Source organism: Aspergillus viridinutans (genome assembly GCF_018404265.1).
Source record: "Aspergillus viridinutans IFM 47045 DNA, scaffold_8, whole genome shotgun sequence".
In the NCBI taxonomy this organism is placed as follows: Eukaryota; Fungi; Ascomycota; class Eurotiomycetes; order Eurotiales; family Aspergillaceae; genus Aspergillus; species Aspergillus viridinutans.
The window spans coordinates 254,338-278,175 of record NW_025091224.1 but is presented as its reverse complement, the minus strand read 5'-3'; the positions used below and the strand labels follow the sequence as shown (position 1 = coordinate 278,175).

Genomic DNA, 23,838 nt, shown 5'->3' with positions numbered 1-23,838 from the left:
GGAGATACCCCGGTATGTTGAGCGGGCAGCCTCCACCGTCCAGTGGGGGTTGACTTTGCTATATATAAGCACCAGCCACCAATGTCTCGGATGCAACTAACTTAAATTGGCCGAAGCTTTATATAGTACGGAGTAGATCCAGCATACTTCGTATTCTCGCCAATGACGACTGGGCAATCGTAAAATGACTCACAATCGGGTGATCTGCAGTACCCCCCGAACATCAATACGGTTTCCATCCATCATCAATTGCCGAGGAAGATTGTATTCCTGAATACAAGGGCCTCCTAGGAGAATCAATGGCAATATTCTAGAACGACACTCTGTGCTTCCGTACCATGAGATTATCAAACTCTTCGAGGGTCAGAAGTAATATGGCGAAGTGATCAGTCACTCCCACCAGTGTTGCAAAGTACAAAATCAGATAGCAACTCGGCTTATAAAAAGCTCCTTCGGGTATTATGCCATGGTCCGACTTCGACTTCGACTCATCGTCCTTTCAAAGCGGATGTGCGCGTCTTCCTGTTCCGCCTGGATAAGGTGCTCCCCGGGCAACAGAATAGCCTTGTCGATCGCGACAGGCAATCCACGGTGCCGGCCACGCAGCATCACCGCGCAGAGGACCAGCTTGCTCAGGGTATGCCAGCCTCCGGAAAAACTATACATCTGATCAGGCAGGCCCGTGCTAATTCCGACGGTGCCGTATGCACTGACGGTCTCAAAGATAATGTTAAAGGCGGAATATGTCACCGGGTCGCGGGTAAAACTACCCGCCTCCACGATACAGATAATGATGACGGCCAGGGCAATCCACCAGAGGTCATAGGCCAGTTGCGCCCGCAGCTGATGTTGAATAAAGTAAAGCCGACCGGAGGGCGTCTTCCCCGGTAGGTTTTTCTCCTGGCCGTCCGGATCCTGCGACTCCGATGGCATATCATCAGCGTAGATCCCCAGGCTGCGCTCCTCGTAGACGTTGGAGTTGCGCATGGTGATGACCACGGGATACACGGAAATGTACATCATAATCACGTATATGACCTGCATACCCAGCTGAAGGGCGGAAATGTTGACGAGATAGAAGCCGCCGCTGCGCACACAGAGGGCCTGGAAAAGTCCGTCGAGGACTCGGGAGCCGAGCGGAATCGTGTTGACCGCGGGATTGTCAATCTCCCTGGTTTTAGTATAATTCTTTGCTCTTGGCGTGGGCACTCAGAACTTACATTTAGAACCTCGAACGCCACCCAGTCAATCCCGTTGAGTAGGACCACCGAGAAGAGCAACCACCAGGTATGTGGTGAAGGAAAGAGATTGGTGTAGCATCGACGGGGATGATCCAACAGGAAACGCAGAGTGTCACGGGACTCTTGGAAGTAGGGGTGTTTGGGCAGGAGGCGGAACATTGCGTACAGGATCCATCGTAGAAATATCGGGTAGCTGGAAGTGTTCATGAGTATGGGATCACGGTAGGGTTTGAGATTCCGAGAAGTGGCTGTACCAGGTATTGCCCGCCAGGATCAATAGGCCCATGGTGATGAGCATGAACGTTGATGATCGAAAGGGTACCTGCCGACTGAGGTCAGTGTATTAATGATCCGGATGGACTATCCTGGCCTCACCATGTTGGCGTCCACAACACTCATGCCGGAGTTGTTGAACGCGGAAATCGCAAAAAAGAAACCGGCCCACCTGAAGAAAGCAATCAATTCGAGCTCGGAACAGAAAAAAAGCAGACGACATAATCCTTCAGGGAAAAGGGCACAGAGATAAATCGGGGTAATCACCATGGAGCCAGGCCATTCGTCTCCGCCACTGTGCTTTTGTTACGGGCCACATAAGCCCCCACTGCCAGCCCTCCAAGAAACTGCCAGGCCACAAAGTAAATGGGCACAATGATGGTCAGCAGGCACACGGCTCGGTATTCCACACCGCCGAGTTTGTCGCGTTCCTCCTCGGTCAGCGTAGGAAACGTAGAATTTCGTCCGACGTGGCGTAGGAACGCCAAAGTTTCATGACCGGAGGAGGCTAGGTCCTCTCCGCGCCTGGGCCCACGATCTGACAACTCAGACGGCTGTCTGTAGTTGGTATAGGGCGGGAGAAGACGCGGTCGAGGATACGTGCTCGATGACCGTTCGCGAGGAGGTTGAACATCAGACGCGAAGGCAAGGCGAGAGTACTCTTCACGATTATTGAGGTTTGCAGAGCTAGGAGTCAAGTTGACCGAAGACTTCCGCTCCAAGTGAGTAGGTTGCTCCTCCTCGCGATTACTGGGGTTCGCAGAGCCAGGGGTAGAGTTGACTGAAGGCTTCCAATTCAAGAGACTAGGTTTCTCCTCCGCGCTCTCTCTAGATGGTTGCCGTTGTTCGACTCCCGCAGCCGTCGCTACAGGCAGATCAGCAACTCCACCACCTGGCTGTCTGGGTGAGTAGCTGGAAGGTTGACGGGACACAACATTGCGGTCAGGTGCCTGGGTGCTACCAGCTGGCACAGATTGCAAATTTCGACGGTCCGAGGTAGTCCCTCGTCGGCGAAACGACCGCGACAGGGAAAGGCTGGGGCCTGCTTGCAGGGACTCACGCGTACTCCTTCTCTGCAGGCGTTGCTCTCGGATGATGTCGCCAAACCGCTGTTCGAATGCGCGCCTGCGTGTCAAGAGGACGGCGATGGACACCCATATCTACAACAGGGGTTGGCTGACACTCTCGCACTGGCTGGTGCAATAGGGAGTAAGTGTCTTGAGCTTACCGCGGAGCCGAGTATGATTAAGAAAAATAGCCAGAGCTGTTGAAAGGTGCTCAGGGTCGACAGATTCACTGTGTTGAGGCCTGCCAGCGTCATAGCACTGACGGCGAGATACAGGGCATCAATGTAACGGAGACTACCGAAGGGGTGCGCAGCGCCCCAGAGAATGAAGGAGCTGATCAGACAGGTACCTGTAAAATAGGCATAGTGGAGGGTAAGAAATCGTATTCGCGGACGGTGTCTCCTGATTAAACTATGTATTCGACCCATTTCAAGGGGAAACCAGGAGACTGATGTGGTTAAAATAATGAATATGCATCACAAGGTATCAACACTGTAATGATAACCAATCAGCAGCCGCAGTAGCAAATCATGGTATAGCCTTTAAATGACGAGGAACCGACCTTCTTATTTTCAATTACTGATAAGTAGAGTTTCTGCATGGCTTGCTGCAGCCTGTAGACGTAGACAGTGATGTCAGTCACATGATGTCGCGTGGGGGCAGGTGATCTGCTGCCTTAGGCATACACTCCCCTGGTGGATGATCACGTGGTTCCAGCCCTGCTCAAGATAAGTTAACCTGCCTCATTTGCCTATGTACGTACTCTCTGGTCAGCTTCAAGCCTTACCAGAGTAAGTTGCCCTTTGATGATACCAGTAGAGGAGCCATAGTTACAGAAATTTTCCAACTACCATCTTGCATCTGCATGTGACCACTCTCCTCTTGTTCATTGATTCAGCTTCATAGCAGTCATAGCAGGATGATGCGCATTCTCTGCTACAAAGCCCAGAAGGGGCTAATTGGCGAGAGTTTGCGACTGTCGTTCTTTATCAGGGTGAATTACAAGGAGTTTATCTCGCTACTCTTAGAGGCAGTTGAGGAAGCGTTTACTCGGTAGGGAAAAACTCCAATCTCGACCCCAAATTTTCACCTACGATACAGATATGTCTAGATAAGATGATGCCAAAATCATAGCTGAGGCTCCCTCTTGTACTCAATGTAACTAAACAGCCGTCGAATTGACTGTAGTGTTCAAAAAGCCGATCCCAGCTTCTCCCCCGCAGCAGTCTTGAATACCGTTACGCTCTCCTCGAAGTCCGCAAACACAGCCCCAAAAACCGACCCGCCACATGCACTCTCCGTCTTTGTGCTGCTGCTCGTATCGTCTCGTTTTCTGCGCTTGAAATTGATACCGGGGGTGATTTCAACGCAATTGTACTGCGCCTCGGCCGCTCGCAGCTGGCAAATCTCCGATGTCTTGCAATCGCCAGTGCAGCTGGAGACATCCCACCCTCTGTTCTTACGGGCGATATAATCCTGGAACACGCTATCATCGCTCTCGAACAATGCAGTGACATTATGCCAGAAAGCAGGAGTCAGCTCGCTCGTGCTATCGATGACAGGGGGGCTCAGAAGAGAGCCGTATGCCTCCTTGATGGAGTAGTATTTCTGCCAGGTAGGCTTGCTCTGGTACGTCGAACTGGACATGTTGGCAATGTACACGGTGTAATCCAGCACGCCAAAGGTGACCGGGTCGACCGAGTAGACGCGAAAGGTCGGGTTCCCGGATGTCGGAGTCAACGCGGGAGCAATATACGACATCATCGTCGCAGACTGCGCACTCTGGTCTGTGTAGTTGGAGTAGGCAATCTCGAACTCATCTTTGTGAGTGTGACCGTAGAACAAAGCGGCGATGGTCGCGTCATACCGCTGGACAATCTGATTGAAGTAGTTTGATGCATCGTGAAAGGCATCGCCGGAACCCATGGGCTGTGGCCGAGCAGCCAGACTCGCTCGCCGGCGGTCTCCGCAGCATCGAGCTCACTTATGAGCCAGGCAAGCTGTCCGCTTGGATCGGTCTCCATGGTCTTTTCGTACAGCCAGAAGTTCTCCTTGTAATACAGATTGGTGTTGAAGGAGATTATGCGCAGATTTCCAGCCGCGTACTTCACGGAATACGCGCCGTAGTCTTTGGCCGTGGTGGCAGCCGTTGACCCTATCCACTGCGTCCAGTCGGACGCAAGAGTATCGTACGCCCATTGGCTTGAAATTGTTGTGTCGATGTCAGCTGGAGGAAAGGAATTGACAGGCGCTGCGTCATGATTACCGACCACTCCGTAAACGAGACTGAGGTATGATGGCATCCGGGTGTTGTAGGCATCGTTGAGGTCGTTGGTAACTTCAGTCTCATTGACCAGCCACACGGCGCCTTCTACAACGTCACCAGTGAAGATGGTGAATGCTGCGGTGGGAACCAGCTCCTGTATAGCCTCATACATGCTCTCCTCCAGACTAAGCGGAGTGTCACAGCTGTGATCGCCAAACTCTCCTGCAGGATACCTGGTATTGCCGGGTGCATCAGATGTTGTGTAAGGACGGCAGCAGATGTTTTTCGTGCAGTTATAACTAGTAATATGAGCAATTGAAAGTATCCTGCGAAGGCGGGCGGGTTACCTGGCGCCGGTTTCATAAGATAGGTCAACATGGATATCACTGATGTGCACGACCTGAATAGGTGTTTCCCCACTGGGCGATGAGCGAGATGCGTTTGTCGGTTTGGCCGAAGGAAAGTCAACCGTATACTCTGTGACAGCCGGATAATCACAGAGGCCGAAGATTGTGGTGCAAAAGAGGACGGCAGTAGTCGAGGGTATGTCCATATTGCGAAGATCATGCGCCAATATAGGGCCTTCGCGAGCGATGGCACCCTCGCAAACGTCCGAGTCTTCTACCTGTTCGCGATAAATATTGGCTCAATTGTCTAAGAGAAGATTGCTTACCCCAGCCAGAATACAGACTTGGGTTATCACATCCACAAAGTCATCATTGCCAAGATGGGCCAGAGTCTGTAGGACAACCAACAACGACTGTACGGGTTAGCGACGGGTACATAAGCTTTCGCTGTCGTACTCACCTCACAAGCAGCGCAGGTCGCAGCATTTTCAATATCAGTCAATATCTCGCTCACAGTGCTTCTTTTCACTATTCCATGGGTCTCGCCAGTTGCGACAGAGGCGCCGAGAAGGCTCAGCCAGAGGAATCCGGCGACCTTCATCTTGACCTTGAATTCAGTGGTCTGGATATTCGAAGAGACCGTAATTAAGGGGTTTTATATAGGGCAACCGCACCATACATCGCGCTTCAGCAGCTGATGTAGTCCGGGCTGGTTATCCCCGATTTCATGCAACATAGCGCCTGAATGGCACGTTCTGCCGCAGTTTGCAGTGATTGACCGGTTCAAAGGTTGCTGCTGGGATCGCAGTAGAAACAAGCATCAACTCGCTGAGCATGCTTATGCTTGTCTGGCTATGATTCGACCAGAGAACAAAGCAGAGCGCCCATATTATATTAAATCAAAACAAGCCTTACCGCATCGACAGTAGTGATGACGTTAGTCGAGTGCTAAGGAGGAGATATTCCACCATAGACTGATAAGCGAAGGGGAGCCAACGGATATTTCTCCATCTTAGGCTAGGTCGAGGCGGATAACGCGTCATCTTGCAGAAGTCAATCAATTGATATTAGAGCCTGATTAAGACGTTCCTATCGATGTTGTGCAGGACAAACAAGATTTTCTTGCAGTTTGTTGCAGCACGGACACTTTTCGACGGCATCTGGCTCATGATGTCCACGCTGATGAGGTTGTTGCTTTGATCGGTTTTCATCCTTTGACCTTTTCAGACAGAGACGAAGTGGTCGGGATAATGTACTGTGCATGGCAGAATGAGCAATGTGAAATCCTAGGCCCAACGTAGTCGCACAGAACTATTCTGTCCTGGATTGGAGCAAAAGTGCAAGTGAGAAAAAAAAGTGTGCTCACTGAGATTCGAAACGGCGTCGATTTCAGCGGACGCGGACTAGCACGTGATGGTATGTTAATCTGACCAATCACAGGCTCTGATACCACTCTGTTTTCGACTCATCGCTATTCGGCGCCGACTCCTGGCATACTATTGTGACTTTTCCCCTCCCGACTGAAGATAGACGAATCAGTGATGATTTCTCGATACTAGAGGGTACTCGAATTTTATAGATTGAATCTCGAAAGTCCTCAGCCCTGTCTCTCCTTGAAACAGCCAAGTGTGGGTTCTGCGGATACCCGTTATGGGGACCCCCAAACACGTAACCGTGACTGGCCATGAAACAAAAAAAATCGATTACAGACTTGAGACAATGGGGCATCGATAGTCGAATTTAGATGGGCCAGGTTTCATTGTTTTATCTCGAACACTTACTGAAACATTCCTGAATAAGGGCGTGCTTGCTCTACAAGATGTCTGAGAAGGTCCCAAAACGTGGACTAAAAGCATGGAGAGCATGGAGGCATCTAACAACTTAGCTCAGACCTGCACATCCTACAAATTAGTACGGTCTCGACTCTCAAGCATTATCCTTGTCTGCCTGTGATCACCTACCCGGCCGCGTACACTCGGACAGGTTTGGTAGCACAAAGAGCACCGTGCGTTCTCCCCCTTGCATGGGTAAGGTACTATCAATTGACACATCTAGACGCTATTATCTCGATCAGCTCTTGTTACACTTTGGCGCTCCAAGCCATTGGCCTCAGGGTTTAAATTGCCTACGCACTACAGATTATCCACAGCAGCACCAAAAAGCATCACCAACGAGCCCTAGAGGTTTGTTCAATGGAGACAAAGCCTGATTATGCGTAGTCGGCGGTGATACGGGCGGGCCGGGGCGGCAGTGTCGTGGCCTGCAGACTGGCGCAGCCCTCTTTCAAGGTTGTCTGGTCGAGGGCATATGAGCTGGAGTCACTTGCTGCGATTTCATAAAATCAGCAAAGGGTAAATTACCTGGGGTTCGTACTTCGTAAGTCAGCAAGGCACTTGCCTAATGGTGACGGAACTGACGGAGCATATCTGCAGGTCGGCGCTGAATTTATGATCCATCAACTGTGTTTGCCCATTTAGTGGCTTGAACAGTCACACAGTGACAACTAATTCGCAGACCAATGCGCGAGCCCACGAATAATGGGCAACTGCCGTCAATAATAGCAATTACCATTACGCATTCCTTCTGTACCACAACTACAAGGACAAAGTCCAATTCACACCTCCAATATTGAACCACGAGCCGCTAAGCGTCCGCCGCCTACGACGCTGCTGCGTACGATTCAACAAGCGGGCAACTGCCGGTATCCCGCGCCAACATTGCAATGCCATTTCCTCGTAAATGGAGCGAGGAACGGAAGCGATAAGGGCCAACGAGACCACGGACTTCGATCTTGGGTCGCTGACGAGACCGCAATACAGCACGTCCGCCACCAACTCTAAAATCAATTGTGCAATCAATCCTTTCATACTGACTATTTACACCAATACGCTAGCGAAGGAGATCGTTTCCAGCGGCGCAAAGGCCGCCGGCGTTCAACTACGAGGAGCCCTCGGCAATATATTTGCGCTCTTTGCAAAGAACGAAGTGATCCTCTCAGCAGGCTCATTCCAGTCAGCCCAGCTCCTGTGATAATCGGAGAGGAGCACTATCCTGGTGTCGAGGTCCAGACTGACGAGGAAATTCTGGGTTCATCCGGAATAGGGTTATGGCTTTGTTGTATGCCGCTTGCACGTGCGAGACGGGCACTGCGGAGGATGAGATGGTTGTTGTCGCTCCGCAGGCGCGGATATATGGATGTGTGGACTACATGTGGTGGATGCCAGTGCGTTTTCGTTTCTGCCGCCTGGTCATCAGCAGTCCCCACAGTGTTAGTTGTGGGTACCTCCAACCAGACAGATCCACCTTTGACATCGACTTAAGCTATGCTTGCGGAAAAAATCGCGGATGCGAACATCAAGAGTTCAGAGTCCCAGTAATGGCGATTCTGCGCATCGTACGCAATGCTTCCAATAATTTGCATAGTCCATATGTTTGTAAACAGTATACGCAGCTCAGCTTGGTCCTTACCTGTGCCGTCGTCCTTTGTACTGATTATATGCCAATGCTTCATTATCTATGTTCGATCCGATTGCCTCAAAACTCCCAAATGCTAATGAACAAAAATATATATATTTACCTCCTCGTTCTCCCTCATTGCATATCTGCTGAGAATTGCGGTACCCAAAATGTGACATTTGTACTTGATGAGAAGGCCTCGGTACCGAATTGGAAGATACCCATGTAGTCGGATTTGGACGGGTAAGCCTCCCCAGTCATGGTATATAGATCGGCGATCAGAGGCAAGAGATCACCGGTGAACGTTTCCGTAGTCTTCCCCTTCGCCTGAGGATCGTTCGGAGAGTCGCTCGTAAGCCACGTCAGAACCCACTGCTGCTTGCCGTTCTGGCCTGAATATAGGTTACTGCAAGCAAAAGCGTGTCAGAGAAAAGGTACCCAACGGTCATCGAATAATTTACTCACAAGGTAGTTCCATTTAACACTTTGGTCGCAACTATGCCAGCCTCTTGTCCTATGACGTGCGCGGCGGACCCGAACTTCCCAAACCAGACCATCACTTCATGAGTATAATCGGTACTCTCCTTTGCCTTTTCGTTGGGACCCATGAACATATCGATAGCGACGTTCGTATTGACAGACGCGCTAGTCAGTTCTGCCTCGTCGGTCGCCGCAGCGGGTGTGTTGCCTACTCCGTACGTCCAGTGGAAATCGACATTCAAATGCTGAATTTTCTCAAGAGAGACGGGCAAGCCATCGTCAATCATCACGTTCGAGAAGGCGTGGACCGGTTGGGTCGACGGACCGGGGTCGAATTGCCATGTGACAGAGAACTCTGGTGCTGTGTTCTTGGTCGCGTATGTCCCGTTGTCGAAGGTTGTGACCTTATTCGATACTTGTCAACAAACCTGCCAGCAAGCTGGTAAAAACACGAGACTCAACACTTACGTTCATGCATAATGCTCCGACTGTATCGCCGGTCACGCCCCATTGATTGGGATTTACTGCGGTAACGGTCAGTCATTCGAAAGTCGATAGGAACTCTCGGCAACTTACATGTGAAGCCTTGTCCTTTTGTGTCGGGTGTGATTCCGTATGATTCCTGGCAGTACAGTGTGTTGTTCACTCCATTATGAGTAGTGCTACCGCTGCCACCAGAACCGGAGCCCGATGAACCGCCGCCGCCGCCGCTGAAAAGAGGCGCTTGTCCTGTCGCATGTCGGTGCGCATCGATTCCCATCAGAGCACCTACAGTGCCTCCGATGGGGATGGCCAAAAGGCCGGCATTAACAACCCATCGAAGCACCATGATAGGTTTGATGAGAAGACTCTGTGAATTCAGAGATGTAGAGGGGGGAAAGTCATGGAAGGTGAGATGAGATGTATTGGAAGCGGATACGGTCAGTGGCTCATAGGGTGCTTTGGTCCAGTGGGGAGACGGCTGTTATCAGCAAACATTTACCTTGGGTATCCATAGATGTAAGGAAGGTGTAACTTACAGGGAAAAAAAAATTGAATTGTTTTCATAGTTTGATTTTTGGAGTGGATGATCAGGGACTAAAACAGACTAATCATACGCATGAATCATGATACGCTCGACCAGGATGGACCCTGATAAAGAGTGGAGCTGATTGGTTGTGAAACTGGTCTAGTGGCTGTAACGAGGTACGGATCCTTGAAATTTAAGATACCTTATTAGGTAAAAGGGCAGTGCAACCAAGGAATCTTCAAGAATACTGGAAATGTATTGGCCTGGATGTCGCCGAGAAGCATTTCCGGCAAGGTTGGCAGGGGAAATTTCCTCTTTAGTTATCTTCTAGCTGAGACGTTCTTGGTACTGTTGAGGGAGTCGACCATGGAAGGGTTTTGAATAGCATGCCTTACCTGTATCAAGCAGAACAACAAGGATGACGCAAGCGGAAAACCCTTCTAAAGTGGGATCTATTTATATTAGCTTATCACAGGCTAGTGCGCAAACAGTACCAAGGAATACTCTTATCGATCCATCCATATCACACTAGTTTCAGGGCCTCAGCCATTCATAATAAGTAATTAAAATAAGCCAAGGCAACTGGTAAATGAGCACTAAATTATTGGGGGCAGATCTTTGCGGTAGGTCGCATGCTCTGGTTACTTTGGCCTTGGTTAGTACTGGACTATTGTTAAATAATAATAATAATAATAATAAWAAATTCACAACACACCAGAGAGGGACTCTGGCGTAGTCCTCCGTAGTGATAAGAAATAAGTACCTATGGAAGACGCCGGACGAGGAACAGGCACCTCTCACCCTCGCCCATCTTCCTGCCTCGTCTCTCGTTGAATCTGTCCATCCACCTCTAATCCTACTTCCCTTGTATTCCAAAGTTCTCTGAGCTTATCACACTCGTTTAATTACTCGGGGGTAGTTCTTTAAATTCCAGCCAGAATATCTCGCTTTTCCCCTTCATACTTCGAACAGTTTGACACATTCCGATCCGACTGTTAAGCACTTATTGTCACCTATTTTGCCGCACTCAAGGCCAAAATGAGCGGGCGCTATGGCCAGGAATATCAAGAAGAGAAGGTCGGGCTTCAAGTCCACCGTCGAGGCCACCAAAATCACAGTAGTTTCGACTCGCTAGATCAGCTTCCACCGGGAGCTCAGACGCCTATTGGGGCCGGTGAGATTCCTCTGGAGGACTATGCGTCGCCCGGATATCATTTTGCAACGGCTCGGTCGTCTCTCTGTCCAGAATCGTTTGACTCTCGTTCGACGTCACCATCTCCGGTAATTACAGTCCCGCTCTTTCCTGCCACTACTTGTCTTTATGCACACAAAACTAACGAATATCTCGGTCACCAGTATCAAAACAATCAGCTGCTTCAAAGTCATCAGAGTCTTGCTCCTCTCTTCAACGCCTCCGCGTCACCGTTGTTTGCAAAAGATTGGGTCCAGTCCGGGTCGATCGCTCGCCTTCACAAGCGTGATGATGCCGATATCTGGAGAGGATGGAAGCGATGGGTCTTCAGCCTTGTTCCCTTCCTCACGCTAGCCAACACAGGTCTCTACATCTTCTACCTCGGGCTTCGCATCGCCTGTATTATTCTAGCACAGAATGCAGCTGGATACACTTACGCCGGAGCATGGGTTTTCGTAGCTATCGAGATCACTGTTGCGATCCCCTCCTTGATGCACAACTGCTGGACTATGATGGCACTGAAGAAAAGAGGCCGACCCAAGCTGCGACTGACCGGAAATGATGTTCCTACCGTGGATGTTTTCGTCACCTGCTGTGGAGAACAGGACGAGGTCGTGCTGGATACCGTCCGTGGAGCGTGCGATCAGGACTACCCCCCCGACAGGTTCAGGGTCATTGTCCTTGATGACGGCAAGTCAGCCACCCTGGAGGCTTCCGTCCGCCAGCTCGCCATTACTCATCCCAATCTCATCTACATGGCGAGAGAGAAGATTCCTGGCAAACCACACCACTTCAAGGCGGGCAACCTCAATTATGGCCTTGGCCAGGTGCATTATTTGCCTGGAGGCGCCGGCCAATTCATGGCGGCGCTGGATGCTGATATGGTAATTTCCACTGGCGTTTCATCTTGACTCAAGCCGTCTCCTAACTAGCTTCACAGATCCCCGAGCAAGACTGGCTGCGTGCCGTCCTTCCTCATCTCCTTGTCGATCCCAAGATGGCCCTTGCATGCCCGCCGCAGCTCTTCTACAACACCCCTCCATCTGATCCTCTCGCACAGAGTCTGGATTTCTTCGTGCATGTGATTGAGCCAATCAAGGATGCGATGGGTGTCGCTTGGTGCACTGGTTCCGGTTACGTCGTTCGACGCGAGGCCCTGGACGAGATCGGCAACTTCCCTCTCGGCTCGTTGGCTGAAGACGTCGCAACCTCCACATTGATGCTCGGAAAGGGATGGAAGACTGCGTACATCCATGAACCTCTTCAGTTTGGTACCGTGCCGGAAGACTTTGGCGGACATCTCAAGCAGCGTACGCGATGGGCGATCGGAACCGTCGACACCGCTGTGAAGCTCAAATTCTGTCTGTGGGGTGACAGCGTTCGACAGATGACAGCTGCTCAGCGCTTTTCGGGATTCCTCTACGCAACACTCAGCTTGTACACCCTCCTTCTCACTGCCTCGATTTTCGCCATCCCCATTATTCTTCTGTGGGGCAAGCAGCTTGTTGCCTACGCTACTCAGGAGCAACTCCGTTGGCTCATCTGGGCCTGCTTCGCCTCGACCATTTCCAACCGAATCTGCGAGTTTGCCCTCTTCATCCCCGCCGGCTACCACACCGGACAAAGAGGCTCCCGCTACCAGCTCTGGATGTCACCCTACATTGCCCTTTGTATTGTCCGCTCATTCATCCTCCCTAAATGGCTTGGTGGCCAAACACAGGCCTTCAAGCCGACCGGCTCGCTCAGCTCGGCACTCGAAGAGCGTGATCCGAAACGGAGAAAGATCATGTTCGTTCGTCTGCGCGTGATTCTGCTCAACTACATGGCCTTCTTTCACCTTGCCTTTGTATATGTCACGCTCGTCGCGGTCGTCATCTCGTCGTATCGCTGCTTCGCGCAGCAGAACAGCTTCCGAGATGTCATTCTCTGCTTGATCACACACGCCTTCTGGCCCCCGCTGACATTCCTTTTCATCTGCACTTCCCTCTGGACTCCAGTCGCTTACGCCGTCGACCCACCGGTCATGCCCGACCGTGAGGATCTGTTGATCCGAGACCCCAAGACGGGAGTTGCGCATCCGACTCCCCGGAGCAAGAAGATTGCGTTCGGTGGTCAGGCGGCCTGGTTCGAGCTGGAGTATACAGTGGCAACGGCTGCTACAATTTTGGTCTTTGTGTACTCATTCTTTTTCTAAAATGATGTAAATGTATCGTGGTCTCTGTGATGCATTTGATGGCTGGATCGGCGTTGGGCTTTGCATTGTTCTAGACATTGCTCTACCGCACCTCAGCATTTACTCAAATAATGAATTCCAAATACGACGTCTATAATTCTATTATATGGGAATATGCGAATATTGATGAATCTGAGACTAATCAGACAGTATTTAGTAATTAATGATACATGCTCAAACGCGTAAATTCTACCGAGGCACACTACCCTGCAAACCATACGGAGTATGTACAGCCTGCGTACCTTACATCCAGCTAGGGCGCAGGGAACAACAATGCCACTCAAGCAAGGAGAAGAGGGATAATTATAAATATCGGTCTAATGAGTTGACATACGCAATCCATTTGAGTAATTTAAAGTTGAGTTCGCAGATCGCTACTACCGGCGGCGATGATCATAAGAACTTAATATACGAAGTACCCATGTTTTACTTTTGCTTGTCCGCCTTACCAGATGAGGAGCGGACCCCTGATCTGTTTCAGGCTGCGACGTGGGTAGAGCCTACGGAGTGGATGATAATAATGAGGATGCTTCCTTGCAGGCGATGTAGGATCTTGGTTAAATGCTAGGTCTGAAATTGAATTTGAGCGGAGAGTGCCTTGTTGCGTTGTTTAGGACTCTGTAGCTTGTGCTCATGAAGACCACGTGACAGTGGCAGCCCTCTGTAGGTCTATGTGACGACTTGAGGACGTTGCCAGGCTTGTAAATGAATCTAGCAAATCAGAGACTTCTGAGAGAAAGTAAACCAAGATCTCTAGCTGACTCTCGTCACGTTTGTGTATATCCGGGATACAGACACTTTAGTTCGTCCTGATATGTAGATAAATATATACAGGTATCACACTCAACGTGAACAAGGGAACATAACCAAAACAGAGTTTATTTCATCCCCTTCAAGGGATGCGCCTCGGTGTTGAATACATATTCATCGAGGCTGATCAGATCGGGGCTGCTGAAGAGAAGGAAGAAGTACTTGAGCGTCTCCCCCGTCCAGAAGCTCTCCATCGAATCAGTCTGAGGTGGCTGGGGAACGGTGATGCCTGATAAAGCTGCGTTGGCAAGATCAGTCTCCGTAGCTTTCTGAATTGCCTCGAACATCGTCCAGCCGGCATCGAGCAGATCTTCTCGTCCGGTGATCCGGTACAATATGAAGGCGGACTCGATAGCCTCCGGCCGCAGGATATACCGCCGGTCTGCGATTGCAGCAAACCCCTTTGGAAGGCGCTGCTCGTGGATGATGTCCGCAGCAGTTTGGGTTTGGGGATCCTTTGCCTTACTCGTCACCTCTCTTTGCCATTGCGCTTCATCCCAGGGACATGAAGCTTGGGATGCGCAAGGTGACACGTGAAAGTCTTCTGGCATAATCCCTCATGGCAGGTTTTGTACGTCCAGACGCAGCCATCGGTCAGCTTCTGGCCCAGATCGACATATGTATCATTCTGCATCAGGCATCCGTCCAATGCCTCATTCCCCCAGCAAAACAGATTAAATGCTAGCCCTTGGGCTCCAGAGTGACACGGCTTGGCTGATCGGCTTCGCGCACAATACGCGCAGCGCCGGCAACCAGGATATCAGCCTCGTCAGGGGTCATTGGACTGAAGAGATTGTATCGAATGGCAGTATCTATCGCGTCGCGATACCTGCTTTTGTACATGGGAAGAACACCACCGATGAGCGCATGCATTTTAGGGAGGTACTCGTAGACTGAATCTGCTATAGCGCCCAGTGAATATTGTCGTGTCCTGGGTGAAATCTTCTTCACGCGCTTTAACGTCCACAGGCCACATTTCTGGCAGTTTCGTTAGGTCCTGCTGGCGGTAGAAAATCTCCATCATGCGGTGGATCGCATCAAACCACTTCGGGTCGCCGGTGATTTGCGAGAGCCGGGTGAATTCCGGCGTGAAGGATCCGATCTCTGCTACCAGTACACCCTCAGCCGCTACCTGTTCCTCACCGCGAGCCGCTCTTTGAAAGTCCCACCGGGTAATGGACATGCAATTAGGCGTGTCGAACGCGGCGTAGAGCATTTCGCCACCCTCGATGACTTTCTTTAGCAGGCGTTTGTCACGACTCAAATCGTAGGCCGCCAGCAGACCACCCAGGTATCGGATATTGGTCTCAAAGGTATTGATCTGGCTGAGAGAGTTGGTCTCAAAATTGATCTGGACGACTGCCGACACGGCTTCCTCGAACTCCTCGTGGAGTCCCATGATCCATATGGTATCAAGGCTATCGACGAGGTTGGCTCCCCATCCACCAAACCAGTTGTGCGTTGTCCCAGAAAGCGGCGTAACCTCATCAGCCATCCAGGTGCGAGACTTGTAAAGCATTCCAGCATCGGACGAAGGCGTCTTTTGCTGCCTTTTGCCGTTGATTGCGAACTTGCGCCTTTTGAGAAGCTGTTGCTGCGGGAAAGTCTGCCTGCACTTTTGGCAATTTCCGAGGCATTTCTGTGGGAAGCGGTGTCATTGACAGGATCGGATATCGAGTCGGACGACGCGTCCGTAAGAAGGTAGGCTCTGCGACAGGTAATTTTGGTCTGTTTTCATCGGAGACAATGTTATCGTCTGAAATGGAGCAACTTCATCGTGAGAAGTCGCTTGGCCTTTGACTTTTGTCGAAACCGGCCAAGGAACCCTTGACAAATAAAAGTACAGACAGATGAGACTCAGAGCAGCGGCTGATGATAAACGAGTGGCGTCGCTTGATGTTCATGTTTAAGAATGGTCGATTCTGATGAGACCAAGTCAGAAGGAATAGAAACCAATGCGGCACGCAATTGAACCTTATTGCATAGATGAAATCTCATTCAGGACATATTTTAATCGAATTGCTGTAGTCTATATTGCCAAAGACTTGGAATGGAAACGAAGAGTTCAGGTGGGACTTTTGACCCTAGACGTGGGCGCTCAAAGAGTGCTGGGGTAGTGCTATTCAATACTGGGCGCCAAATACTACAAAATCTATCCTGACGTCGCAAGTTCATCTGGACTTTTGCTTATATCTGTGAGTGTAGGTTGCTCGAATAGGTCCTCTGCGTAACCCATGTTCATCTGATCTAATGACAGGGGGGCCCCTCTCCTGCTTTGAAGCTGAGGTCTCGTACTGTTTTTCGCGTCAACATCCCCATTCACGGCCATTGGTAGGATACCTAGTTGCTAGGGGTATATTGACTTATCAACACTACCACGTTATACTCTGATTGCTTTAAAAGTCTTTGTCTGGTAGCAGGTAGAAGCACCGCTATAATCCTTCAATCAGCAGCATTTTTATTTGCTCTCTTTCCGGGCCCACCTGGCGAGAGAATAAAAGGCTATCGTAAGTACCTGATGTCCAGTACTCATAGTCTACGGAGATGAATATTCTAATTCACTCCTGACAGACCGTCATATTCACTCCGGATAGACTGCCACTTACCTAGACATCACTCTTGACCGTTCGATTTCGGATTCTCTATTCAAGAAGATTTGGATGTCTCTTCAAGGACTTCTCCCTGATACTTTCTTTTGTTTTTATCATTCTTCATCTGAATCAGGTTAATCTTGCCAGAATGTCTAAGTCATCATCTTCCAAGTCCAGGGCTAGGACACAACCCCGGGATATCCCAGATTTCAATATCCCAGAGACCATGGAGGAGTGGGAAGATTTGGTTGCTCGAGCAAAGCTCGATAAGATGACGATCAACACTTTGCCCCAGGAGACGTTCAAATCAGCCTCCCAGGTGACGCAAAAGCAATTCGTGATGCTGCGTATTACGTCCTAAGCTTAAGGGTCGTGCAAGATTCCAGGCGTTCGGGAACTATTCGGGCTTCCCAAATGGGTTTTTGATAAAGTGAGCGATATCCCAGAAGGAGACGAAGGTGAAGAAGACATGGATATGATGTCTGCATTCAGATACGCCTTCCTATCGATTTTCAGATACGATCGCAATATAATTGGCTTTGGATACGTTGCGATTCCAAGGGGTCTACGCGCGCACAATGTCAAGATTCCTCGTACGTGTCGGGACGCCATGGAAGATCCATTTAAGCACCATTGGGAGTCCGCCATGCGTGTACAAATCAACAAATTGCAGGAACGTAAGGCGTCGGAGCAGACGATGACCATAGAAGAGATACATGACAGGGATCGGGCAGAAATTAGTCCCCCGGCCTCGAAACGTCTGCGTTGTCGGTCAGACACCACGTCGAGACCAGGGGGGGAAGAAGCCGCTCGAAAACTGAAGGATCTTCCAGATGCGAAAGATGAAGCGACCCCGAACGCCGCGCTGGTCGTCTTTTTACAATGCCTCACAGGGCTGGTGACCGGCCTCCCGATCGAGTGCGTCCTGAATAGGATATCTTTCACCCCGTTCTTTGGAAAGGGGGGTTATAACACTGTCACCGATGGGGTTTTGCGGGTCAGCAAGACGCTGGCCCCGCTTTCTATTGTTGAGGTCAAGAAAATGATGCGATATAAGAGGACGGCAGCAATCATCATGCAGGAGGGGTTCGAGCTGTTGGGATGGTTGAAAGAATCATCCCACAGCCTCCCGGCATTCAACAACCAGTAAGTTATGGAGAGAGAGTCTTGCCGGGTTTTGAGAATATATACTGATATGCTTCCCATTCATAGCCTTCTCCTGGTCTCCCAGGACCGACACAAGATTTTCTTGACGTTTGCGGCTTACACCCAGGCCTATAAGGAGTATCTTGGAGGAGAGGAGGCCAAGGCCGATTCATTCCTCGTCATGAAGGCGTTTGGGCCATGGCGCACGTGCGACCCTGCTCAGATGAACGAATTTGGGCAATTTTTGCTCGCAATTGTCTGAAGGAGACGGAGGTTATGTCACATGGGTTGCTGCCCGTCATACGTTCGTCGAGGAAATCCGTACTGCGTCTATCTCCCGTTACATAAACGAATCGACTGTGAAGCTCCTGATCTCTCAAGAGCGGCATTGATCTTCCCTCACGTTTGCGGCCTAGACTCCGTCCTATAAAGAGTATGTAGCCAGCTCTGAAGAGTCTTCAAATGCAGATCTATTCCTCGTGACGAAGACTTTTGGACCATGGTGTACGGACGACCCGATCCAAATGAACGAAGTCGGGCATATTTGGCTCGTCGGCGGCCAGAAGCGTAGCTCAAGGATCTGCATTTTTCAGCAGCTATGCGAGCCCAACGGGGGCCTTTAGATTCTGCTGTGGGTAGTGTTCTAGCGTATCTAGGTTCACCATCAATAGGGTCCTGTTTTATAGCAGGTCCGAATTCGCCGATCCGGAGTTCATGGCATTAATTGTCCGCCTGTCAGAAGCAGGTAGTCAAGCAGACGCAGAAAATAGACGACGCCTGCTGCTTAGTGGCGTGCACATTGTTGCTGAACCAGCTGGTTGGGACTCGGAAGTCGGGACGAGGATAACAGGAGAAGGGAAATCTTCCAGTCCACTGGAAACCTAAGATACGAGAAATGACATCATTGCCAATGGATGTCATTCTGGAAGTCTTTAATGAAGTTGGGCAGCTGGACTCTGGTCAAAGCCTAAAGGGAGCCTGGTAATGGCACGATGCGAGTCAAGACTCAGAAGTAGATTCACGGCTAATGACCGGGACGACGGAATGACCGTTCCTAGACCATAGCTGACAGCCCAAGGTACTGTCATGTGAAAATTTTTCTAATTGGCGTAGGAGACACTTTGAGACTCCATCGAGACCGTTGTTATTGGTTTCATTTGTTGACATGGCGGGCTACCTATTTACGTGGTGCAAATTGGCAGCTCCACAGTCCGACACTGCCCCTGTTGATCCAGATTTGCAGACATCACACCATGATTTCATTATTATTGCACACTGTTATCCATCATAGGTTCATGCGTTATTATCTCTTCTTGTTTATCTGGATAGGTGCCTGATCCTCGTCAATTAAAACATTGATCCACCTCCCATTGCACGGTCGGTCGAAGAAACATCCCGCCATGTTACTCGAATAATCACCGGTTGCGCCCTACATTTATTGTGTGAAACATCCCCGAGGTCTCTGTTTTCAGTCTAATTAAATCAGCATTCAACAACCGCATCAGCCCACCCGTTCCGCCTCCACCTCCACCATGACCTTTCAATTCTTCCAGCGCTTTCGCAATAAGGATAAGGAGAAAGAGAAAGGGAAGGGCAAAGATCGACAGAAAGACCAACCGGAAGAGGACCCTTCACAGCCAGACCCGCGAACGATCCTGGCTCGGGTAGGGATCTATCATGAAACCTGCAAGCAAAATGGCAACAGTCGCGATTTCAAGGCAATGCCTCTTCCTCCGCCTCGAAGACCATTGACTCCTCCCAATCAAGAGCTTGCGACCATCCGGAGCAGGAGCAACACCCTCACAGCCATCAATACGTCAACTACCAATTTTCTGGACTTGAACGATAACAGCACGCTTCCCCAGGACCGGAGTCTATTCTTCTCGCGTCTACCCCAGGAGATTCGCCAACGAATATACATTGAGCTCTTTGGTGGCCGGTCGGTCCACCTCGAATACGATTTTGGCTATGTGCCGGGCTACCGTCAGAGAGATAAGCGACCGCCAGACCAATGGCGCTGGTGGCACCGGGTTTGCGATGAAGAGGACCATCCAAACCCTGGAGACATGTGCCGTATGAATGATCTCGAGGATCCGAAGCGGATTGGACGACGACAGTTATCGCGGCACAAGCTGAAAGGCGTGGCGTGGCTGCGAGTGTGTCGAAGAGCGTGAGCGAAATGTTCTACAATCCGGCGAATCGAGCTGACTGTGGGCCAGATACCTAGAAGCACTTCCACTTCTCTACAGCACAAATACATTCCTCATTTCCTCATCGGTCAAGTTATGTCGATTACCGAAAATGATAGCGCCGTCACATTTATCGCGCATCGCTTCGCTAGACATTCTGCACGTCGCAAAGGCAACTACACCGTCAGCAATGACCGACCACGAGTGGGAGACATACCAAACACTCTTCCGGACGTTACGATTAGCGTACGTTGGCGTCAGGCGCTTGCGCTTGGTTATCCATATTTTGAACAAAAGCTGCACCCCGCGAGCTGGAACCGTTCCAGAAGAGCTGGATGAAGCCTGGATTCGTCCCTGGTCGGAGCTGGCGTCTTCCCGACAGTGGGAGAAACTCGAGATTGGGCTGCAAGACAGCTGGTTTGACGACTTTTCCGCTGCTGGGAGGCGATGGGAGGCGAGGAATGGGCGTCACTTGGAAGATTCAGGATATTCGCTGGTGCGAGTAGACGATTTCACAACATGGGATGGAAGGTTGTCGGAGATCTGGAACGCGGTTTATCTGTAGATTTATATACCGGAGTAAGCGAGATATATCCATGCACATTGCCTTTACGCATTCAACCGAACAAATCCTTGATGGAAGATGCAATACCCCCTTGGAAACACAAAAATAAAAGATTAAGGGATCAGAACATAGGCATGACTCTCTCCAAGGTAAAAAAAGGAGGGGAAAAGATCACGATCACATATGAAGGGGGGAAAACAAATCTCCCCGACAGGGAGTCGAACCCTGGTCTCCCGCGCTCGTTCTCCTTGGAGTGACAAGCGGAAATCATGACCGTTAGACCATCGAGGATTTGTTGGACGATTTGGCCTTATTTACTCATATGAGCTTAATTGCTCTTCTGTATACCTTACAATGAGTCAGGTCTACCAAAACACCAACTCTCTGAAAAATCGGATCAAGGTTCTACCTCTTTACCTGTTTCTCCTCAACCATCACCACTTGGAAAATGCTGGCCAACACACCATGTCTAATGAGGAGGTTAAATGTGTCATGGATACTAATGATGAGAATGCGTCCTACGTGTCTAAAGTGGTCTATCACGTCGCCGTCTCGTACTAACTAAATAGATTTGTGCTGGCTGTGTCCGAACGAATCACTGGCAGACAGTAAACAGCATGACTAAGCTATGTACTTGCTTCTTCCTCTTTGCTAACTCCCAGTCTTTTGTTTGCTCATTTGCATCAGTCTCCTAATCAACGTTCGAGTTGTCTCTCCTTTCCAGGTTATTGCTATCTGCCGAACTGCAAATAACAGGAATACAATACACTAGAATACAGTACTATTTGGCCATTCTTCAGTATGTGTCAAATTCATACTTCCTTTGGTCCGTTGATGGGCTTTGTGCATATATTTGAACTGTGGCTGATCGTCCTCATCCAGGCCTCTTCAGAGTACTAGGTCAAGAAGCTGACATACTCGCGCCTGCTCTCAACATACTCATGGACTGGAGGGATATTTCTTGGAAATCAAGAAGGGAGCTTCTGCAGGATGGTTTGAATCGTTCTCTCGATCTGCTCTGTCCCCAGCACGTCGTCTTCGTGCTCAGCCATGAGTTTCCGGACATCCTCTAGAGCTCTAGGCAGCGGCGCTGACGCCTTTAAAGCATCGACTCTGGCTTGAAGAGATTTGATGTCCTCACGAATACTTCGCATCAGCGCCTGGTGTTCCCTGTTCGCAGAGGCTGCCTGGCGGATCATCGTGCGAGCCATTTCCACCCATGATTCAGTGTTGCTGCCCTGGGTCAAGACACTTGACCTGGATCTGCCACGTTTGTTGTGACCGGTGACAATGTGGGGCTCTGGTTCCCTCTTGGGTATACGGCGAGTCTTGTTGTGTGCTGAAGACTGTTGCTGAGGCGTGGTGCTAGGTGGTTTGGCGGCAGGTTCCCTCTTAAGGTCAAGTTCGGAGGTTCCATTTACCGCCTCTGACTTGATCGGAATGTTCTCTTGTTTTAAGGCACTTGACATGGCTTTGCCACGTTTGCTGCGACCGTTGACCTGGGACTCTGGTTTCCTCTTGAGCGTACGTGGAGGGTGAAGTCTCTGGCTTCCACATACCACCTCTGACTTGATGGCAATTCTTTCTTTCTTCACGACCTCTTTTTTTACGACCTCTTTTTTCACGAGCTCTTTTTTCACGGCCTCCCTCTTGACCTCCTCCTTTTTCATCTCTGTGGAGTCTTGAGCGTCTTCCGGTTCCTCATCTGGACCATAAGCGACCAGGATCGCATCTTGGCCGCTTTCGGTTACCACCTCAGTGAAAACAGTGGGTCGCGTAAGGCTGGTAGGGCATTCAAGGCTCACTTCCTTGGTCCAAATAACCGGAGTCCCCGACATGCCATCCCAGGAGACGCGGTCCTCATCATCGAACGTTAGACCCGTAACACCCCGCGACGAGATGATGATGGCGCCTTGGTCCTTTGCCCAGCTGGGCACCTCGACACGCCCAAAGTAGATCGAATCCCTCCTGGTATCATACGACGGTGGCTCAATGAACCAAGAATCCATCATTCTTGCTATTTCCCCGCCCAGGACATATCGCCCTCCAATTTCGGGATAGTAGTATCGGCCCTTGCGCTCAATCCACACCGCTGGACCCTGCGGTTCGCGCTCGAACCTCATTTGACCTCTGCTGTTGAAGTCAAACGGCCAGCTTTCAGCGCGAACCTTGGCAATTTTCTTGAGGAGAAGCTTGAAGACAACCGCGTCTGATAAGCGCGTGCACGCGGGCGGATATCCCCATACATCGTAGTCCCAGACTGCGTCTACAAGCTTCCACCCCCTGGCCATCTCATCCATGTCTACTCGGTTAGATGATTGCCAGAGTATACAGGACCAGGGCCCTGGTCCGTCGATCCACCGCCATGGAGTTGGGGGGAACTCTGCGTCCCTACGGCGTGCCTGTTCAACCAGTTGTTCACTGCTCACGCGCATCTTGCTTTCCGCTCTGATCTTCTCGTCTTTTGTGTCGAAATACTCTGTTCTTGTTTCGTTGGACTCGGATTGGTGGGGTTCTCAAGGTATGCAATCGAGAGGCAATTCCTTCGTGAAGAGAATCCTCATTGAACAAGGGTGGCAATCGGACTGCAGGTTTGATACCAGGATGATTCAGGGGGATTGTATATCAATGCGAGCATATGTCTATTGCGAGACATTAGAATTGTTGTTCTGCTCCATCGAGTGTTGTTTATGTTCTTGTTGACCCCTGCGCCCATAAGTAACTATTGATGTGATCAATAAACACGCGTTACGTGACGCGCAAGAGAAAATTTGTTATGGCCGGTTTTGTACATTCAGTCCATTGTAAAACCGCCACTATAATTAGTCCAAACTTTAGTCGGTAGTCGGTACCTTACCCCCTATCTCGACTATCCTAAACAAAGGTGCAGGAGCTACAACTGGGATTACAGATCATATTTATCAGTTTAGTCCTTTCTTTTAGCATTAGTCAAGCATAAAATTTGCCATGCAA

The 23,838-nt window shown here is 50.2% G+C and overlaps 10 protein-coding genes and 1 non-coding gene across 11 annotated transcripts; 3 read left to right on the top strand and 8 right to left on the bottom strand.

The window, feature by feature from the left end:
• Window positions 1-459: 459 nt before the first annotated feature.
• Window positions 460-3,009, bottom strand: Aspvir_009234 (uncharacterized protein; the record flags this gene model as incomplete). Its single annotated transcript, XM_043272383.1, has 7 exons — window positions 460-1,167; window positions 1,221-1,434; window positions 1,496-1,563; window positions 1,617-1,686; window positions 1,782-2,674; window positions 2,743-2,930; window positions 3,006-3,009. The coding sequence occupies 7 exons, from the start codon at window positions 3,007-3,009 to the stop codon at window positions 460-462; spliced, it is 2,145 nt and encodes a 714-aa protein (XP_043128318.1).
• A 763-nt stretch (window positions 3,010-3,772) lies between these two features.
• On the bottom strand, window positions 3,773-5,795 carry Aspvir_009233 (uncharacterized protein; the record flags this gene model as incomplete). Its single annotated transcript, XM_043272382.1, has 5 exons — window positions 3,773-4,510; window positions 4,531-5,146; window positions 5,195-5,472; window positions 5,521-5,607; window positions 5,655-5,795. 5 exons carry the CDS (start codon window positions 5,793-5,795, stop codon window positions 3,773-3,775), a joined length of 1,860 nt encoding a protein of 619 aa, XP_043128317.1.
• A 1,608-nt stretch (window positions 5,796-7,403) lies between these two features.
• Aspvir_009232 (uncharacterized protein) lies at window positions 7,404-8,061 on the bottom strand (the record flags this gene model as incomplete). Its single annotated transcript, XM_043272381.1, has 2 exons — window positions 7,404-7,519; window positions 7,815-8,061. 2 exons carry the CDS (start codon window positions 8,059-8,061, stop codon window positions 7,404-7,406), a joined length of 363 nt encoding a protein of 120 aa, XP_043128316.1.
• Window positions 8,062-8,785: 724 nt separating this feature from the next.
• Aspvir_009231 (glycoside hydrolase family 12 protein) lies at window positions 8,786-9,959 on the bottom strand (the record flags this gene model as incomplete). Its single annotated transcript, XM_043272380.1, has 4 exons — window positions 8,786-9,056; window positions 9,116-9,534; window positions 9,599-9,654; window positions 9,707-9,959. 4 exons carry the CDS (start codon window positions 9,957-9,959, stop codon window positions 8,786-8,788), a joined length of 999 nt encoding a protein of 332 aa, XP_043128315.1.
• A 1,218-nt stretch (window positions 9,960-11,177) lies between these two features.
• Aspvir_009230 (glycosyltransferase family 2 protein) lies at window positions 11,178-13,525 on the top strand (the record flags this gene model as incomplete). Its single annotated transcript, XM_043272379.1, has 3 exons — window positions 11,178-11,420; window positions 11,496-12,215; window positions 12,272-13,525. The coding sequence occupies 3 exons, from the start codon at window positions 11,178-11,180 to the stop codon at window positions 13,523-13,525; spliced, it is 2,217 nt and encodes a 738-aa protein (XP_043128314.1).
• A 917-nt stretch (window positions 13,526-14,442) lies between these two features.
• On the bottom strand, window positions 14,443-14,925 carry Aspvir_009229 (uncharacterized protein; the record flags this gene model as incomplete). The annotated part of the gene is made up of 1 exon (XM_043272378.1): window positions 14,443-14,925. The coding sequence occupies one exon, from the start codon at window positions 14,923-14,925 to the stop codon at window positions 14,443-14,445; it is 483 nt and encodes a 160-aa protein (XP_043128313.1).
• A 130-nt stretch (window positions 14,926-15,055) lies between these two features.
• Aspvir_009228 (uncharacterized protein) lies at window positions 15,056-15,893 on the bottom strand (the record flags this gene model as incomplete). Its single annotated transcript, XM_043272377.1, has 2 exons — window positions 15,056-15,276; window positions 15,326-15,893. The coding sequence occupies 2 exons, from the start codon at window positions 15,891-15,893 to the stop codon at window positions 15,056-15,058; spliced, it is 789 nt and encodes a 262-aa protein (XP_043128312.1).
• Window positions 15,894-17,113: 1,220 nt separating this feature from the next.
• Window positions 17,114-18,373, top strand: Aspvir_009227 (uncharacterized protein; the record flags this gene model as incomplete). The annotated part of the gene is made up of 3 exons (XM_043272376.1): window positions 17,114-17,284; window positions 17,345-18,111; window positions 18,178-18,373. 3 exons carry the CDS (start codon window positions 17,114-17,116, stop codon window positions 18,371-18,373), a joined length of 1,134 nt encoding a protein of 377 aa, XP_043128311.1.
• Window positions 18,374-19,643: 1,270 nt separating this feature from the next.
• Aspvir_009226 (uncharacterized protein) lies at window positions 19,644-20,865 on the top strand (the record flags this gene model as incomplete). Its single annotated transcript, XM_043272375.1, has 2 exons — window positions 19,644-20,281; window positions 20,331-20,865. The coding sequence occupies 2 exons, from the start codon at window positions 19,644-19,646 to the stop codon at window positions 20,863-20,865; spliced, it is 1,173 nt and encodes a 390-aa protein (XP_043128310.1).
• A 203-nt stretch (window positions 20,866-21,068) lies between these two features.
• On the bottom strand, window positions 21,069-21,156 carry Aspvir_009225. Its single transcript has one exon. It is a non-coding gene; the product is annotated as a tRNA-Asp (tRNA).
• Window positions 21,157-21,833: 677 nt separating this feature from the next.
• Window positions 21,834-23,300, bottom strand: Aspvir_009224 (uncharacterized protein; the record flags this gene model as incomplete). The annotated part of the gene is made up of 1 exon (XM_043272374.1): window positions 21,834-23,300. The coding sequence occupies one exon, from the start codon at window positions 23,298-23,300 to the stop codon at window positions 21,834-21,836; it is 1,467 nt and encodes a 488-aa protein (XP_043128309.1).
• Window positions 23,301-23,838: the final 538 nt, after the last annotated feature.